The sequence below is a fragment of the Raphanus sativus genome, chromosome 1, assembly GCF_000801105.2.
Source record: "Raphanus sativus cultivar WK10039 chromosome 1, ASM80110v3, whole genome shotgun sequence".
Lineage (NCBI taxonomy): Eukaryota > Viridiplantae > Streptophyta > Magnoliopsida > Brassicales > Brassicaceae > Raphanus > Raphanus sativus.
Window position 1 is genome coordinate 4,048,197 of NC_079511.1, and position 19,424 is coordinate 4,067,620.

The following is a 19,424-nucleotide window of genomic DNA, read 5'->3' on the forward strand; positions in this document are numbered from 1 at the left end:
AAACTTTCACCAATGATGCGAAAATTAACCTTTTTTTTTATAATATAATCACTCTAAAATCAAACCCTTTCTCATAATTTGGCGGGAAGGAGATGTCTTAGAATCGAGATCTCCCGCCTGAAAAGAAAAATGCCTATAAAAAAACGACTCCCTCCTGAACTGAACCAACGCTCTTTCCATAAAAACCCTAGACGACGACAATGTTGGAGCTACGTCTCGTTCAGGGCTCTCTGCTAAAAAAAGTTCTCGAATCGGTCAAGGATCTGGTCAACGATGCCAACTTCGACTGCTCCAGCACCGGCTTCTCCCTCCAAGCCATGGACTCCAGCCACGTGGCCCTCGTCTCCCTCCTGCTCAGATCCGAAGGCTTCGAGCACTACAGGTGCGACAGGAACCTCTCCATGGGGATGAATCTCGGCAACATGTCCAAGATGCTCAAGTGCGCCGGAAACGATGACATCATCACCATCAAAGCTGATGACGGCGGCGACACTGTCACCTTCATGTTCGAGAGTCCCAGTAAAGATTCTCTCAAAAATCTATTTCTTACCGCTGCAGTGAAAACAAAAAATGGTTTTTAACTGTGGTAATTTTATTATTTTACAGCGCAAGACAAGATTGCGGATTTTGAGATGAAGCTGATGGATATAGACAGTGAGCATTTGGGGATACCTGATGCTGAGTACCATTCCATTGTGAGGATGCCGTCTGGTGAGTTCTCGAGGATTTGCAAGGATCTCAGTACCATCGGTGACACTGGTAACAACAACACACTCTCATTGCTTACTTTTGTTTAATCTGTGTTTTGAGTTCTATTGAGAGAGACATATGCTTTGATGGGTATTGTTTTCAGTTGTGATCTCTGTGACTAAAGAAGGGGTTAAGTTTTCTACTGCTGGTGACATTGGGACAGCTAACATTGTCTTAAGACAGAACACAACTGTAGACAAGGTATTACTGTCTAGTTTTTGTACATATATAAAAATAGTTGCTGAATTTAGGTGTGTTTTGTAGCCGGAAGATGCGATTGTGATAGAGATGAACGAGCCTGTGTCACTCTCATTTGCCCTGAGGTACATGAATTCCTTCACAAAGGCAACTCCATTGTCGGACACAGTGACAATCAGCTTATCCTCGGAGCTGCCAGTGGTGGTGGAGTATAAGGTGGCTGAGATGGGTTACATCCGTTACTACTTGGCTCCTAAGATTGAGGAAGAAGAAGATGACAACAAGGCCTAAGAACCAGTTTGTATCCCAACAGCTTCTATTCATCTTTGTTGCTGTCATTGTGTGTTTCCGTTGTATTCCCCTCTAGAATCAGTTGTTTTTTCTTAGACTTATTATGCTTCATGATACCAATGTTTGACAAAGTTATTGCAACTCTGATTACTCATCAACAAACCAACTTCAATTCACTAACGCAACAAGATAAAATTGTAATGTGAAGCATTACAAGAAAAGCTGTGTTGGATTCTACTATACTTCTCAGCATCAGTATATAACAGCAGTGCATTCATGTAGGCCTATACAACGATACTTCATCTACTTGTAGTTTTTACTTGTTTTATGTTACAAGGAAAGCACTAGAAGAGCCTGTGAAATGCTGGACTGACCCAAAGAGACTCTTTGCAGCACCAAAATGGGTGATCCTGTAAACCCCTGGTGATGCAGACTCAGGAACTCTCCATTCCACTGTGGCTTCACTCCGGGAGCTCAACTTCTTAGGCCTCGACCACTTGAACCTCAGACATAGGTCATCGTCGTCATAAACTGGGGTCCAAGTCTTGTCCTCCCGTTCTAGTCTCTCCACCAGAGCAAACGTACCTGCCATAAACATAGTATATCTCATGTTGGCATTAAATAATGACCAAGTCACTCATTTTGAAATTATCTATATAACTAAGGAGCAGACATGCATGTGCAATTTTAGATAATCATGAGCCGATAACTGAATCAATAAACTTTTGCTGTGATTGTACCTTCAGTCAGTAGATCGTTTCTAGGGCAAGCTGATTGGAATACAACAGTCACCAGGTCATTTCCTCTCTTCAGGGACAAGTTTTTGGGAACATCCGAGATTACATCTCCAAAACTGTCTCCGGCAGGAGTTGTGTCCATCACGACTGGTGTGAGGAAGCTCACTTGCTTGTCTAGGAGATCCGGCGGTTGAGGCCCCGGTTGAACAGGCCTATCAAGGACGAGAGATTTGGAGAGCTTCTTGAACTCTTGAATGTAGCCACTGAGGGTGTGTGGGCCAAATAATGTAGATGCGCCCTAACAAATGCAACCACTGCATCAGAGACAGATTAAGAGGAACAAGAAGCTGTTCGTTCCGAAGGGTAAGTCTGGTAAAGCTTTTACCTCGTATCTTTGCGCTTGGTATTCCTCAAAGGTAGTCACATATTGTGAGTAACCATTAGCTAATCCAGCTATCACGACGTGAATCTCACCGCTCAATTCTTTATTACCATTGCTTTTAAGCTGTTTCTTGACTGCGTCTCGGAGCCGCCTTCCAGCCATAGTTGTGAATTCTGACAAGAAAGATAGACAGGGAATGGAATATTAATCATCACAACGCTCACATCATAAGTCATGGTTTTGAAAAAAATCTGCACATTCTCCACTACCTCCAGGGACGCTGAGAATGAAAAGTTGTCCAATACGTATTATTTGCAGTGAAAGAATTGACGGCTGGAACACATGACAAAGTTAGAGCTAGTCTTACAACCTTAAACAAGATTCATGAAAGTTCACAAATTCTAAAACTACTTACAGCCCACTCATATGGCTTTGTCATTTCTCCAGTGTCAAGCAAGATGGGTTTTGGGTAGTGGCAATCCATTTGTTTCTTGTGAGGTGGTTTAAGAACGTTTCTCACCATCTTCCAGAAAGGGTTCCCCTGATTAATGCAAATGGTAAACTTTGAGAAATGGAAACAATATTTACTTTTCTGGATGGTGGTATATATTTATGACTTGGACTGGACAAACCTTATCATCTCCTTGTGTAAAATCAAATGCTCCTGGTCCATCTGTGGTTCCAGCAGCAAAAGCAAAGCCCATTGCCGCAGGACATGTTTTCACAACTTCTGAGTTTCCATCTTTCTTAACAAGTGTCACATTAAGCTGTGAAAAGTCAACGTAAACCTGGCGGTAATCAACCTTCCCTTGCAGCTGTTCAGATGCTTCGTTGAAAAGATCCAAAGCCATCTTGAACTGTCTCTCGCCAATTATACGTGTGCTCTCGAATTCATCAGGATAGCTGCAATGATAAATCCACACAGGCTCAATTAATTTGATTATCCAATCTTGTAAGACGATAGAAAGATAGAAAGAGAGGTGAATACCCTGGTCCACGTCCATAGCACAGCTCATTTCTCCCACCACATGTACTGTGATTGAAGTCACAAGGAAGACCAGTGTCTAGGCAAAAGGCTCCAAGCACATTTGGGCTAACATCACCGCAGTTTGTTTGACAGAAAGCAGAAACAAAGCCAGGCCTGTCCGCCTTCCTCAGAGCACTCCTCACCCGCCTTGCAGAACTCGAAATTCTAGTTGCAGGCCTACCAGGTTGTGCCTCAAAGTAAGATGCAAGCTCTAGTAACTCCTCATCTGCGTCAAGACCATACAAACTGAAACATTTTCTCTTGTTCCACATCTTTAGACAACACATTTGTAAAAGACGTTGTAAAACTTACGGCTGTCCTGGGAACTCTCGATTATGCTTGAAACTCTTCTAGGTATCTCATCCGAAATAAACTCTTCAGAGTAGGATCCTTCAGCAGTGTTCCGCTCAAACCAATCCTCCATAAATCTCGCTGCAGCGCCCTTGTTGTCTCCACTGATCAAAGAGTTTGTACGGCTCATGGAAGTTCCATGAGTAGCAAACCAGTTGAAACTACCAACCGGACCCCACTGATCATCCACAAACTTCAAAAGAGTCATTTCTTTATCAACATTATACTTGTGCTTGCTCCTTTCTTCTGAAGGATTATAAAGATATGCACTTGGACTCCGGTTTACACCAGCATCCAAGAGTTCACCTACAAAGGGGTAAGTTTAATTAGCTAAACCGAGTATAGCCGTTATAATAACCATCAATCAGTCCTTTACCTTTATTGATAAAAATTGAACCAGGACGAAGGTTATCATGAGCTTGTACGATACTGTTCTCAATCCCGTCAACAAGGGCATCAAATGACTGACGAACAAAGCCAAGTGATGTAATGATATACACAACATACTGAAGATAACCACCTGGACCGGCATGGGTGTGAATGCCACTGATGCCAACATTCTTTTCAGTATACAGATCCCCATATCTGCAAAAAAAAAGACAGTATTATTAATCCACCTACAATATAAGAAACTACAATATAAGAAAAAGATTATACCTTGACTTGAGCCTCTCGATAACTTTTAGTGTAACGATTTGTGAAGCCATGCAAGCGTCAATGTTAACAAACACAACACGCTTCCCTTGGGGCTCAGAGACAATGAAAGTCCGAGCGCGGAGCCTGAAGTGAATACCGGAAGCGACTTGCTCCATGTTGGCATAGCCCATCATGTTAACATCAGCGGCGGGGCCAGTGATGTCATAGCTTCCCATTCCAATCAGATAGTCAGAGTGAGAGTAAACTCCTCCACTAGTGACCAGCAAAAGCACTGTCCATAATCTGACTAGAGATAGTATCCCCATCGTAAACCACTTGGCATTTACCTTCGAAATTTCATTAAGAAAACACCATTTATTAGCAAATTAATAATAACAGATTGCATCTTGAAAATGGTTTCATCTTCTACTAATAAAACATATTTGGTATGCTGCAAAATCGACTCTAAATGTAATATTGATGTAGGGCCCAATCAAGCACATGACTATCATTTTGAAATCCCCAATACTCAAAATAGAAACCGAACAAAGAAGTTTCACTCAGTCATACTAAACCGGAAAATCCAAATCACAGACTAAAAAAAAGGATCACGCGAAATCGAGAAAAAACAATTCCAGGAATGTCAAATTGAATTGGCTGCTAAAGTTGACGATAACCGTGGGGGAATCAGTAAGATACCGTATCTGTTACATGCAAAAATCGTTAAGAGTAAGCACAAGTGAAGAGACTAACCTTGATCAAACAACGGGAGACAGAGGAAGTCCAGTGGAAGAAGAAACGTATTTGGTGCGGGAAAAAGGAAGGAGTCTGAGCGTCGAAGCAAAGACATGAATTTGGTGTGAGACAGATGTTGAATTTTCTTCATTGCTTGCGCTCCTCAAAAATGACCTTTTAATAGTTTTGGGCCGAAAGATAGACCTTAACTTTAATCAGCTTTTAGGGCTCAAATCTTACGTTAAACATGTGTTTTGCAGCCCATATATTTATTAGCCCAGTAACCTACTATGTTGTTACTTTCTTTATAGTACATTACACTGCTATATGATGCGTTCAAATAAAAGAATATCTATTATCTATATTAAAAGGAGAATAAGATCCACAGATAGCATGTCCACGTCATCAATTTAAATCATCCAATCAGGTTAGAATGTTTTGACACGTCACTTCCTGGTTTTCTTCGACGAGAGAGGAGAAATGGATTTCTCAACGGAAATCGTTTTATCGCCACCACCCTCATTAATCCATCTCTGCGCCATGAATTCTTCTTTAATGGGTTCGTTTTGCCTTCCTGTATCCCCTCCTATTTATATCGGGTCATTTCGGAAAGGATTCAATACTCTCAAAAATCTCAAGAACGATGAATTCTAACAGCAAGACCTCTGTTTCCGGCGATCTTACCTCCGCGAAGTTGATCAACTCCGTCGGTGAGCCTGTGAACCGTTCCTCTGAAACCGCCGATTCCTCTGTCATAGCTAGGTCAAAAAGAGGCATAACGGGTGACTCCTCCGCCAACGTTGTCGCCGGTGAAGCGAGGAAGCCCAAACCAGTAAACGCATCATGGCGATATTAGGATTGAGAGGTACATAACACTGGCAACCATTCATTTTGTCACCCTGTTTGCTATTCCTATTGTTTTAAAATTTGCCAAAAAAATGGATATTAGTAAATTTGTATCTCAGTTGATTATTTTTTTTTTGTATCTCAGTTGAATATTTTTTTTGTATCTTAGTTGAATATATATTCATTGTTTTACTCTGTGTAATTCTAGGTCGGCTTTTCGTAAATGCAACCTCTGGAACACATTTTTATTTTGCCCATGAATGTGATGCAAGACAAAGTTACCTAAAAAGTAAGGCCTCCATCGTATTTTTGGTTTGTTAACCCTCTTAACTGAATTGTTTAACAACTGAGAGCACTAACGATTGTTTGTTATTGTTCATGGACAGGGACCTAATGACTTTCCTGGGGCTGGAGCTGAGAAGACAAGCCTCTGTCCTGTTGTGAACAGAGTTGTGACAACAAACACAAAAGGCTGTTGATGGTGTGGTCGAAAGGGAACAGCTAAGACAGATGCACCAACTGACCCCCTGTTGATTCCAGAAACACTGGAGGAAGAACCGCATAGAACAGCTGGTCCATTGTCACTCCGCTAAGAAGACCCGCATAGGCTGAAGTCTGACCTAACGAGTGAACGGTTGCTGGTTCCATATACAGACTCACCAACTTCTACGGGTCTAAGAGCAAGATTGTGTACCGTGTTGCTGAGCCAACTGTGACCGTGACTTTCTCTTGGAACTCCGTCCTCTCTGTTTCAGCGGACAGTACGGTTGGGTTTCCCGAGGATCGATTCCAATTCTATGGGCATAAGGAATTTGATGAGGCTTGTGACCGTAAAGGAGACCTTTATGGTAAGCTCTCAATCCATATAATTGTGTAAACATATTGGTTTTGATTATGTTATGATGAAATATTGGTTGGTAAGTGACTACTAACTCTGTTACTTCTTAAAAAATCTAGCAATTTTTCTGTTTGTAGATTTTGCTCACATGACGTCGTTGCCGATGTACAAAGTGGGGGAATCGCGGCGGAGGAAGAGCTTCAGCTATTGTACGAGCCTAATCATGTATCGACACCAGAGGAGATGAGTATGGGAAAGCAGGCTATGGCCAGGTCCTGCATGAGCCCTTTCTGAAATTCTTAAAGCATGAAGAAGGAGATGAATCAGAGGTTTCCCAGGAGACGGAGAGACTCGCCATGGAGTATTACGATCCCAAACCAGGTGAATTTGTGGTTGGTGTTGTGGACCTGTGGTTTCTGGTAACGAGAACAGACTCAATGTGAGTATAATTGCGGATATGTAGGGATCATGATGACGAATGAGAAAGTTCCATTGTACGAGCAAAAATTTGATTACTTGCTCTGTGATTTAAAGTACGATGCTGAAGAATTCTTGGTTCATGGTAAAATGGAGATTGTTAAGGATGATGATGAAGATGGTGCTTAAGTTGTGTAGTTTGCAAGGCAAGGCATGCCTGTGGTGGAGATAGGACAATGATCTTTGCAGATGTTTTAGGGAGGACGTTGAGGGGAAGGCCTTTGTTTTCTTCTAGACGTTACTTTAGGAGAATAGCTTGGCACCAAGTGAGGTAGGTCTCTTTTTGTTCCTTGATTTCAATAACTGTTATTGGTTGATGTATCAAGAAGATCCTAATGGAAAGTAGGTTGTTATGTGGCAGATCAATCAGCTTACTGAGTCCACTGACGTTAAGATAACTGAGTGGAATATCTCTCACCAGAATTGAGGTAGGCTTCACATGTTTGCTTAGAGTTCATGCATTTTAGTGGATTTAATAGTTACTTTTTTGTTTAACTATATAGTTTGAAAGAAAAAATAAAGCAGGAGTTTCTTTTTTTGCTGACTTGCAGTAAGCTTTTTGGTTTCACTGTTTCTAGGATGGAAGCATGATAAAGCAAAACGTCCCTCAATTGAAGAGTTTCAGAGATAACAATGAATTGTTTTCAAGGTTGTGTGGGTACAAGCCGGACATAGCTACATGTTGCAAGGATGTGTTCAAATCTGGGTAGTAGTAAGCTATGACAAGACAAATCATAAAAATTTTGGATGCTAAATGATAATGGAAAGACAGATGGAAATGAGGGAAGTTGATGATTGTGTGTGATAGCAGTAGAGAAGTACAAAAGAATAAAGCTTGAGGTCATAAGGGATTTCACTTGGACCCCTTTTCATGATTTATCCTTCAACATGAGAGATTAGTTGTGTTAACATCGTTTTACACAGTCGGGGGCGGATATATGCACATAATAACCTTTCAAAGCATACGTAGATGATGCTTTGACTTTCAGGAATATCATAATTTTTTTCCTAACACCTAAATTGGCAGATATGAGTGTCAAAGGACTAGAAGATAATGCAAGAATAGTTGAGTCAAAGCATACGTGAATGATCATTCATGTAGTCACATTACTATTCCTTAGTAAATATGCCAGTGTTATGAGGAAACTGGAAATGTATCACTTTGTTTATAATCAGGGTCAGCTGCAAACATATATGCCTTCGGGCTTTCCATTTTGGTGAAAAGAGTTGTGTTTAGGATAAGGATAATGTCACCTTGATTTAACACTAATCTATGGGATCCTCATTCTCTGTGTAACCTGAACTCTTTATTAACTAATCAATTCCAAATAACCACAAAATAAAAACAACAAATCATTGACAGAGTCTGGAATTTTCAGATTAAGCTAAAAATAAAAAGACCAAAAAAATGTGGTTGTTTATATGATACCAATAAACACCTCTGAACTTAAAGAAATAAACAAGATTTAGAAATTGGTTGTTTATATGATCCATCAATAAAAAATATTTTGAATAATTTGTAAATATTAGAATAGGTTTTTAATGTTCTGGTTTATTCGTTTACAAGCCATAACAACCCAAGTTTTTCTCCTCGCTCAAATAACAAACCTAGAAATCACAAAATCAAACGCTGCAGCAAATCATGTAAAATATTGCTAAAATATATATATATATAATATATATATATATATATATATATATATATATATATATATATAAGAATTAATAAATATAAGAAAGCAAAACACTAATAAAATAAAGAAAATAGTAAAACCATTTACGCACTGTCAACATTTTAAACTCGACTTGGACACTGAACCAGATTATTTCAAGAGTCCCGAGATCATTGGTATCGACTGTTGCTAAACTATAGATCAATAATTTAATAAAATTATTTTGATATTTATATATAAATATAATATTATTAATCTTCTAAAATATAATAATATCAAAATAATTTTTTAATTTAAAAATATAATTGAATGATTTTCAATATCAGTTTTTACTTACCCGAAGAAAAAAACTATTTAACTAACTTATTAATATCGAATTAGAAATTTGGCTAAATATTAAAATGAAAAATAAGAAAAAGACAAAAATAGCACCAAATCAAGTTTTTGTCACAAAATAGCATCACAATGAAGAAAATGATCAAAATAAGTTTTATTGAAAGGTAAATATGCATTTATAACCCTTGGGTTAATTAATCTAAGACTTAGGGTTTAGAGTTAAGGGGTGGAGTTTTAGTAATGTATTCAAATTTTGTAAAATAAAAAATGAAAAATGAAAATTTTCAAAACAAAAAGGTGCTATTTTGGTCATTTTATTTTTTGAGTGCTATTTTTGTGAAAAACTTAAAAAGTGCTATTTTAGAGATTTGCCCATAAAAAAATTTTAACAATTATTTTTAAAAAAATCAATAGATAAGAAACTTTTGAATATAAAAGTTACATTACAAAGATTTTTTTTTAAATTGTTACCTCCAGTTTTAAATTGAAAAGATTTACAGGGTTGAGCATCCTTAAATAATTCATCGACTTTCTCATTACTTTGACAAATACAACATCCTCATTCCAAACACAAACATTGACACATATTATCGAAAAATAAACGATCAACACACTTTCCGCGCGTAGCGCGGAGAAAGAATCTAGTATACAGTAAAACTTTAATAGAATTAATAACATTGTTATTTCTAAAAATTTACAGAAACAAAGACTTTTTACTACATAATCTTTGAATATTTTCCTTTCTACTAAAATTATATTAAAATGTGTATGAATATTGAGTACTCTTTACAGATGACATGAAGTTATATGTAGTGATTTTAGTTATTGGAATATCTAAGCTAAAATGCTACATGTTAATAAATTCAAATTTGAAAAAGATCTCAAACAACAACGAAATTCAAACCTTTTTCAAAAAAAATAAAAACAACGAAATTCAAACTAATGTTATTATCTATTTCGTGGTTAAACCAAAATAAAATAATTCCAAAATTTTAAAACTAAATAAATGGGTGTTTCCGTTTTCACCGCGAAGTATAGGGAAGAGGAGAGACGAGTTGGAAACAGAAAGAAAGCAAAAAAAAAAACATTTCTATTATCGATCCTTTCAGCTTTGCTCTAAAAGGGTAAAAATTTTATAGTTCCTCCTTTCGATTTGCGCTTGTGATTCGTTTAACCTCCACTCTCGATCGTCTGACGTATTTATGTAATCTGTGTGTGTGTGCACAGGTTGATCGGAAGCGCTAGGATTTGAGAGGAAGACAATGGCGAATCGAATAGACCACGAGTACGATTACTTGTTCAAGATCGTCCTCATCGGCGACTCCGGCGTCGGCAAATCCAACATCCTCTCCAGATTCACCAGAAACGAGTTCTGCCTCGAATCCAAATCCACCATCGGCGTCGAATTCGCCACCAGAACTCTACAGGTGACCTGAACGATCGATCGATCAATCAAATCAATCGCGTTTGTTTAGCCTTATTAGATCTACAGATCTTATGCTCACGTATCTGTTTCCGTTAGGTTGAAGGCAAAACAGTGAAGGCTCAGATTTGGGATACAGCAGGGCAAGAGCGTTACAGAGCCATCACCAGCGCTTACTACAGAGGAGCCGTCGGAGCTCTCCTCGTCTACGACATCACCAAGAGGCAGACCTTCGAGAACGTCCTGAGGTGGTTACGCGAGCTCAGGGACCACGCCGATTCCAACATTGTGATCATGATGGCCGGTAACAAATCGGATCTGAACCACCTGAGATCCGTTGCTGATGAGGACGGTAGGTCTCTGGCTGAGAAGGAAGGTTTGTCGTTTCTGGAGACGTCTGCTTTGGAAGCGAGTAACATCGAGAAAGCGTTTCAGACTATATTGTCTGAGATTTATCATATCGTGAGCAAGAAGGCGTTGGCGGCGCAGGAAGCTGCGGGTAATCTTCAGGTTCCGGGGCAAGGTACTGCGATTAACATAACGGATTCGTCTGTGGGTAAGAGTAAAGGATGCTGTTCTACCTAGTTAACCCTCAATGACTTATATCAATCAGTCACACGTTTGATCTTTTACCAATTTTTTTTGGTTCTTGGCTTGATTTCAGCAATTATAGCAATACCTTTTTGCTTCCCAGTCTATTTTATTTTTTGGATTTATGTTACAGATTGCTGTATTGAAACTGTGATCATTCCACAGTATTTCTCAGAAAGGAAAGATCTTTGTTTCTTTATTGTTATGTAAAAGTCTTATGCAGACACATTCACGGATGAAGAAGCTCTCTGCCTTCTCTTGGCTAGCTTTGATGGGAAAAAGTCTCTTGAACATTTCAAAATGTACAGACAACAAAAGGAATAAAATAAAAAATATGGGGACCACTAATAAACTTATAATAAAAAAAAATGGAGGGAGAGGGCGATGCGCACGAGGGGCTGCGTAAGCATTTGCGATTTTACGGGTCAAAAATGTAAAAACAAAAAGTTAGATGAGAAAAAAAGAAAGAAATATCAGACTGGTGACAGTCTGTTGTTTTCGTTTCACTCGTGGCCTCTCTCCCACCTCTTTCTTCCTTCTACATCTTCCCCCGAATCTCTCTCTCTCTCTCTAGATCCATCAATGGCGTCCCTCGTCGAATCCGGTTGGCAGGTACACAAACTCCATTCTCCTCTGAATCGACAAGCTCCTGTTTTCCTCTTGTTTACTCCGTCTTCACTTGACCACATTGTGATACACTTCGGCGTTTTATTTCACTTATCTCTTACTGTGATCTGCGGCTATTTGGTTGTTTTGATCCATCGGTTTAAATGTGATTTAGTGTGGATTGAAGTTATGTGTTAGATCTGAATTTGACTATGCTAGGTGCCAAATCATGTAGAGAAAGTATGATCGTTTTTTCCAGCTTCGGTTTGTGTTTCTGGGAGCTTAAAACCGGTTTAGGGAATGGAATCTGGACCTTAGACGCATGAATGATAATCAATCAATCCCCTCTCTGTTCAGATGGATTTTTTTGCATGGTTTTATTGGACGAGGTGGCGATTAATTTTTCATTTGATCATGTCTAGCAGAAGAATTGACCAGGCACTGTTCTTCTAGATACTACGTATGTTTTAAAAAGCGTCTATGTACCCCTAATAGTGGATCAATATAACACGTGCTAACTAAGCAATAGTGTTTCCTTGAAGATTTGTTTTTACTTAATTGATGTGTTTATATAGATATAGAGAGAGAGAGAGACTGAAAATGATGATACCAGTACTTTCTGTTTCTGTTATTTACCATCACAATCATGATTCCTTTTTTGTTGCAGTACCTTGTGACACATTTTAGCGACTTTCAACTGGCCTGCATCGGGAGTTTTCTCCTCCATGAAAGCGTCTTCTTCTTATCTGGCCTCCCTTTCATTTATCTAGAAAGGCAAGGCTTTCTCACCAAGTACAAGATTCAGGTCACTCTCTCTTCTTAGTTCTCATTTTTCTAAGCGGGTCTCCTACGTATGAAAATATATATACCTTTGCGTGATTGTTTCAATAGGTTCTTGTAGAGGTTGTTCATCCAAGGAATTGGTCACTTGTTTGTTTCACTGATAAAAGTTCTTTTTTTTTGTCATGGCTCTGCAATTACTAGTGATCAGTTTTCTCAGCTTTTTATTTTTATTTTTATGATGATCAACAAATGCCCCCTTCTTTTGGTCATATGCAGGCAAAAAATAACACACCTGCAGCTCAAGAAAAATGTATAACTCGCTTGTTGCTTTATCATTTCTGCGTAAACTTGCCTCTGATGATGGCCTCCTATCCTGTCTTCAGAGCCATGGGAATGCGAAGCAGTTTTCCTCTACCCTCCTGGTATTACCAGGTTTTTTAGTGCTAAAGCTTTTTGTTCCTTTGGGTTCTTGATGTTAAACTCTTCGACATGGCAATTCCCAAAAAAAAAGAAAAAAAAAAAGAGAACTGTCAGTGTTGAGCATCATGAAAGAACCTGAGCCCTGTGCTTGATCAGAGGTATATAAGACCATTTTTTGGTTATGGCCCTGCAGGAAAGAAGTGTCTGCCCAGATATTATTCTACTTCATCATTGAGGATTTTGTTTTCTATTGGGGTCATCGGATCTTGCATACAAAATGGCTGTACAAGACCGTGCACAGTGTTCATCATGAGTAAGTCTCAATTGCTCACAATCATTTTTTTACATTTTGGGAGTCTTGCAAATGACTAGTACTTGGATACATTCTGAAAGAGCAACCATTTTATGATACCCCAGATATGCCACACCATTTGGTTTGACATCGGAATATGCTCACCCCGCTGAGATTCTGTTCCTGGGATTTGCTACCATAGTCGGGCCAGCTCTCACCGGCCCCCACCTAATTACTCTCTGGTTATGGATGGTGCTGAGAGTGCTTGAGACAGTTGAGGCACATTGTGGTTATCATTTCCCTTGGAGCCTCTCAAATTTTCTTCCTCTATATGGAGGGTAAGATCACACACACACTCACACCTAGCAAAGCTCTTTTGAATCTAAAAGCTATAGTAGATTGTAATAACGGCAAATTCAATCATTTGGTTACAGTTCTGACTTCCATGACTACCATCACCGCCTCCTCTACACAAAATCTGGAAATTACTCCTCAACTTTTGTGTACATGGACTGGTAATCATCTGACCTATTATTATTATCTCTTTGCTTCTGGAAAGAGATCTTAACCATTTGTCATGGTGTTTATCAGGATCTTTGGTACCGATAAGGGCTACAGAAGACTGAAGTCTCTTAAAGAAAACAGTGACTTGAAACAAACTTGAACTCACCGGTTTGATGGTTTGCGGAGAACAAAATGTCGTTGGAATTGTGGATTTGCGAGTGTCCGTTTGCATCTCTGTGGAGGTCTTATTCTTCAACCTTGTTTTCTTTTCCATTTTTAGTTTGTTATGTGTCTAGAACTGCTACAAATACATTTGGTACCTCAACTCTCGGAGTAGCTAAAATTAACATGCGTTTGGGTTGGGCTTTTGAAGCATTTGATATGGGTCATCTATTTAATTTGTTGCTTAATATCGCCACTATTTTGTTTTCTTGGACTGAGTTGACTGACTATCAGAGCAAAATTAATCAGCCCACAAGTTCTGGTCTGAAATATCTTTGGTTTGTACTCGGCCCTGACCATTTCCCACACGTAGAGTCACTGGATAATAAAAAGTAGCTTGCAACTTCGTTTTCATTCTGGATAAACTCTTACATGATCAGTGATCATGTGTAAAATGTAATAGATCAAACATCTTTTGATGGGATCATAGAACAATCAATTATCAACCAACACCGACACGTATATAATGTGCATATGATATAATGTGTATCTGTCCTTGCTGGGTCACGTCCTTTCTTGTGGTGTAGGGTTTCTAAGCTTACCATTGTGACACGTCCTAACTCCATACCCGATTATTCTCCTTTCTCTATTCCTTTCCGTGGGATTTTGAATATCTTCTACACAAAAAGCCCCACCAGATGCAAAGACCAAAACCAAAAGTCTCTATCAACAAAAGAAAATTCCCGTTGTTGTCTGAAAAGGATACCACGCGTTCCTGAATGAATGGTTTTGTCTAAAAGCAAGCAAAAACAAAACGTACATGCTTTTTATTTATTGAATTCTGAACTCATTCCATCCAGACGGTGACACATAAGTACATAACCCGTCTTCCTTTTTTGTTTGTCGATTACACACAACTAAAAAGGCAAAAACGATGGTCCAGAACAAAAAAGAAAAAAGAAAAAAAACAACCATACCCCGATTTAACCGGTTTCGTTAAACCGAGATTTTTTTCAACTAATGCTTTTTTTCCTCTATGGTTTGGAGATGAACTGAGATGCCTTCGTCCCAGTGAAACCTCCACACACTTTACCCAATGAAAAAAAAACAAAAGAATCATACTTTTTTTTTAAAAGACGGTGGAGTAATGAGATAGATTAGTGTCAACTCAAGCAACGTGTCTTTTTCTTCTTCTTCTGAGATCAACGACCACGACGCTTACGTTGTCGCCACTATGCTTAGCCAACGCCAGCTTCGTCAACAACACTGACGCCTCCGTGCATGCTTTGTCCGCGATCTCTCCTTTCTTCCCGCTCTTGCTCGACCCCACCACCACCTTCTCATCCTCTTTCCCGTCACTACACTCGTCCTGAGTTTCTCGTCGCCTTCCACGGCCACCACCTCTTTTGTTAAGATACATGTGCACCATCGCGCACGCCGCCTCGTTCGTCACCACGTCCCATAATCCGTCGCTCGCTAGAATCAGAAACTCATCTTCTTCGGTCCGGTCCGTCACAGTAACTTCCGGCTCCGAACTCACGTATGGTTTCAAGTAATTATCACCTATGGCTCGTGACATGGCTAACACGCCCAAGACTCTAGGACCATCCCAATATATCACTCTCCCTCCTGCTTCCTGGATCCGATCCAACTCGTCTGGACGATCCGGCTGTTTATTTAAACACACAAAAAACAAAATTAAAACAACAAAATTAAACAAATAAAGAAATATATGTTTCTTTCTCTCTGGAGAGAGGCTGACCTTATGATCTGTGGATAGAGGAACTGGCTTTCCATTCCGACAGAGAACTGCTCTGGAATCGCCGCAGTTCGCTACAACGATCTTCTCCGGGGTAACGACGGAGACAACAGCTGTGGATCCGACAGCGTCGCAATCCGGCGTTTGAAGCTCGCAACTGCAGTTAGCGCTCATCACGGTTTCGCCCCAACGAACAACCTCATTGTCCATGCGCGCGAAGCTACGTTCCATCATCTTCTTCCATTCTTCTTTTTGACCACCAGAGAGAGCTGCTTCCTCTTGCACTATCTCGTGAAGCCTCTCTTTACATCTAGTGGCGACCTAAAAAAACGACAACGTATTGCAACAAAACTGCGTCAGGCTAACCGATTAAAATTTGAATTTATGTGTTGAGAAACGGCGTCGTACGTGAGAGCAGCCGTGACCATCGTAAACTCCAAAATAGTGCCACTTGGAACGAGAAGACTCCGTTTGCTTCCGAACGAAAGAAGGATGGATCGCAACCGCATCCTCCATCTCTCTTCTTCTACCGCACACTGATGCGGCGCCGTATCTAGGCCTCCTCGGTTCCGTCTCTCTCGCCGTTTCCTTAGACGGAATAGCTGCGATAACCGATGAATTTTCACCGGCGTCAACGTCATCAAGTAGCACACTCTCGACTGCTTCTGAACAACCTTGATCAGGTGATGATGCACAGTTCATAATATCATTTTCCTCTTGCTTGTTACGCTTATAAACCCCCTCTGTATCTTCCACCGCCGCCTGATGCATCTCTGACGGAGATATCCTGCATCGGTGGACTCCGATCCTTCGCCTCCGGCTAGACCATGACGGTTCGTCATCGTAACAAATATCCGCCATCAGAAACTCTCGGATCGCCGCGTTCTTCGCACTTGATCGTCAATACTAATTTCCGAGAAATGAAATATCTCTCTGTCTGATATTTTTCTTTTTTTTATTACAGAAGTCGAATGGTGTTGTGTAGATTGTGTTAGATTGCATGCAATTGATTGAATAAATATCGTCGTAACACGTTACAAGGTAGGGGTCATTTATACCCACGCGCCTACCGCTTCATAAATATTTTAAATTTCTTTTTTTCAATTTCACTTTTTAACTTTGATTTTTCTCCCTCCCTGTCTTTGAAAAACTTATAGCGACATGACGTATTGGTCTTGTGCCTAAAGAGATTAATCCTGACCGTTGATCTGGTCACTACGCTGCTTAAAAATACACCACGTAAGCATCACTATCAGGTATGAGATAGACGTGGTCCAATGAGAATGGAACAGAGCGGAAAGAAGAACTTCCTTTCGCGACACGATTGTGGTCCACTCTTTCTCTCTGGAACACCTTTTTTTCTTTCTTCTTCTTGTCCGAATCGTCTCTCTGTCTCCCTAAAGATGAGAGATCTAATCCATAAAACACTGTTGACAAAAAAAAAAAATCCATAAAACACTATTTTAATTTAAAAGAACTTCATTACGTTAAGAAGTCGTCGTAGTTAACCCTGATTTGAGCTGAATCAGGTCATCTTTTTCAAGCTTAACTAACTAAATGCATCCCGCAATACTGAGAAATAATTAAAGTTAGGTTATATGAGACACGTTAGCTTTCATCCGAGAGGTCTACTGGATGTTTTAAGAAAATAATAGTATTAGTTAACATCAACCTAAGTGAATATTATAAAAACAAAAAGAAACTTTAGTCCAAACCATTTTCTAAATAAAAGACAAGGGCCATACATTCTTAGATAACAAAATGTATCGATGGCTTGTTGAAATATTTAATGATGCACATCTTCAAATTGTATTCCTGTATTTTGCATTATCACAACTGAACAAGTTTATGGAACCAGCTGCTAAATGTGTTTTAACGTTCTTACGGTTGTTGGTTTAACTTTAAGCGTTCTTGGAAATTATTTAACCAAAGCCTTGTAAGCTGATTCTGCGAGCTTTTAGTACCTGTCATTTGGAGTAAGATCATCTCCAATGTAACACCAAAATACCAACTTTTGTGTAATTTTATCTCCAATGAAACATTAAAGATTATACTATCCCAACAAATTTGATGTGGAGTGAATAGTATTACATTAAATTTGGTGTAATGCTATTAATCACACCAAATATTTTATATATATATTTTATTATGTTTCATTGAATAATATAATATAATATAATTATTATTATTATTATTCAGTTCAAATTTGTTTTAATTATTATTATTAATCATTTTTAATTTGTAACTAAACATAAATATACTGTATTATTTATATATTATAAATTATTTTTACATAATTAAAATATTATTTATTTTATTTTCATATAAGAAATCACTAAGCTATTATTATAATTTTTATGTTATAAAAAATAAATCATTATGGAACTTTTATATTTTATTTTTTTGAAATAAAAAATCACTAAATGGTTACTATCATCTATTTTATTTTAAAATGTTAATTATAATTTTTATTTAAATTATATTTAATACTATTAAATTCACCAAATTTTAAAATATTTTTTTATAATATAGTTAAACATGTATTACTACCTAATACAAATTTATTAAAATCAATATATTGTTATGTTATGTGCTTTTCATAATTAATGTTTTGTATTTTTTAATATACTATTTTATATAAATTAAATAAATGTATAATATTGTTAAACCAAAACATATAAATGTAAATAAAGTTTATAAACAAATAATTAGGAAAATTTAATGAACATAATATCAAAGCATGATAAAACAATTATTTATCAATTTCATATAATAAAAATAATTAAAATAAAAAACATCAAATAATATAATATTATTTTTGAGGTAATATTTGGTGTATATGACAAAAAATGTTCGACACCAAAACATTAAATTTGGTGTAATTTTAACACTAAATTTGGTCTCATGGTTGGAGTAGTCTCTCTCGTATTGTTAACAATGATGTCTACTTCTACTCAACTGATAACAAGCCTGAATACCCCACTGTGCTACAGAAGATCCAAGTCGAAATCGTACAAGTTTAATCGTAAAAAAAAAATAAAAAATGTTTTTGCATGCCTACTAGCTTTCAATCATGCTACAGAAGATCTTGTGCATGCGTATCAGCTTTTAGTCGTAACGAATACTCTTGACTGCGGTCTGTAATGAAATTTATATATAGCCAAAAATAAGCTTACATGATTATATATGAATATCAGATTAAGTTTTTTTGACTAAAAATATCAGATTAAGTTACATGCCATCGTCTTGTCTGTTACTGGGATAACTTACACGACACATTTGATAACATATCATGTTATTTTCTTAAACACATACACGAATTATTTACATATCGAGATAAATTTGTAATCTCATAGCAGGTCACTTACATAAGAAAATAATAAATTGATTTGCTGCATAAGTTCAGATTTGAATTCGGTGTACTGAAAACACCAGTTAGAATCAGACAGCAAAGAATCTCGGCACTGCAGAATATCTTGTGTTCAGCATTTTTATAATAATTATATCATACTGGATGTACCTCCAAATCTGTCTCCATTAAGTGGATTTGATTATACGCACGAGATCAAATTAGATTTCACGCTGTAAAGCTGTAACTACATTCATG

General features: G+C 38.1%; 5 protein-coding genes and 1 pseudogene across 5 annotated transcripts; 4 read left to right on the forward strand and 2 right to left on the reverse strand.

Annotated features, from left to right (window-relative positions):
* Window positions 1-149: 149 nt before the first annotated feature.
* Window positions 150-1,374, forward strand: LOC108808570 (proliferating cellular nuclear antigen 1). Its single transcript, XM_018580695.2, has 4 exons — window positions 150-519; window positions 607-759; window positions 854-951; window positions 1,015-1,374. The coding sequence occupies exons 1-4, from the start codon at window positions 201-203 to the stop codon at window positions 1,237-1,239; spliced, it is 795 nt and encodes a 264-aa protein (XP_018436197.1). The 5' UTR covers window positions 150-200; the 3' UTR covers window positions 1,240-1,374.
* Window positions 1,375-1,386: 12 nt separating this feature from the next.
* Window positions 1,387-5,248, reverse strand: LOC108808559 (neutral ceramidase 1). Its single transcript, XM_018580686.2, has 11 exons — window positions 5,126-5,248; window positions 4,394-4,719; window positions 4,113-4,321; window positions 3,698-4,042; window positions 3,347-3,611; window positions 2,991-3,261; window positions 2,774-2,899; window positions 2,628-2,691; window positions 2,362-2,531; window positions 1,980-2,274; window positions 1,387-1,824 (listed from the first exon to the last, which is right to left on the reverse strand). The coding sequence occupies exons 2-11, from the start codon at window positions 4,696-4,698 to the stop codon at window positions 1,565-1,567; spliced, it is 2,310 nt and encodes a 769-aa protein (XP_018436188.2). The 5' UTR covers window positions 4,699-4,719; window positions 5,126-5,248; the 3' UTR covers window positions 1,387-1,564.
* A 502-nt stretch (window positions 5,249-5,750) lies between these two features.
* Window positions 5,751-8,177, forward strand: LOC108843012 (protein PIGMENT DEFECTIVE 338, chloroplastic-like; annotated as a pseudogene).
* Window positions 8,178-10,263: 2,086 nt separating this feature from the next.
* Window positions 10,264-12,703, forward strand: LOC130509717 (ras-related protein RABA2b-like). The gene is made up of 4 exons (XM_057005899.1): window positions 10,264-10,401; window positions 10,505-10,704; window positions 10,800-11,903; window positions 12,565-12,703. Exons 2-3 carry the CDS (start codon window positions 10,540-10,542, stop codon window positions 11,283-11,285), a joined length of 651 nt encoding a protein of 216 aa, XP_056861879.1. The 5' UTR covers window positions 10,264-10,401; window positions 10,505-10,539; the 3' UTR covers window positions 11,286-11,903; window positions 12,565-12,703.
* Window positions 11,769-14,271, forward strand: LOC130509714 (methylsterol monooxygenase 2-2-like). Its single transcript, XM_057005896.1, has 7 exons — window positions 11,769-11,903; window positions 12,565-12,702; window positions 12,957-13,102; window positions 13,294-13,413; window positions 13,518-13,730; window positions 13,827-13,907; window positions 13,984-14,271. The coding sequence occupies exons 1-7, from the start codon at window positions 11,874-11,876 to the stop codon at window positions 14,054-14,056; spliced, it is 801 nt and encodes a 266-aa protein (XP_056861876.1). The 5' UTR covers window positions 11,769-11,873; the 3' UTR covers window positions 14,057-14,271.
* A 595-nt stretch (window positions 14,272-14,866) lies between these two features.
* On the reverse strand, window positions 14,867-16,813 carry LOC108861066 (protein phosphatase 2C 3). The gene is made up of 3 exons (XM_018634893.2): window positions 16,226-16,813; window positions 15,821-16,138; window positions 14,867-15,727 (listed from the first exon to the last, which is right to left on the reverse strand). The coding sequence occupies exons 1-3, from the start codon at window positions 16,676-16,678 to the stop codon at window positions 15,227-15,229; spliced, it is 1,272 nt and encodes a 423-aa protein (XP_018490395.1). The 5' UTR covers window positions 16,679-16,813; the 3' UTR covers window positions 14,867-15,226.
* Window positions 16,814-19,424: the final 2,611 nt, after the last annotated feature.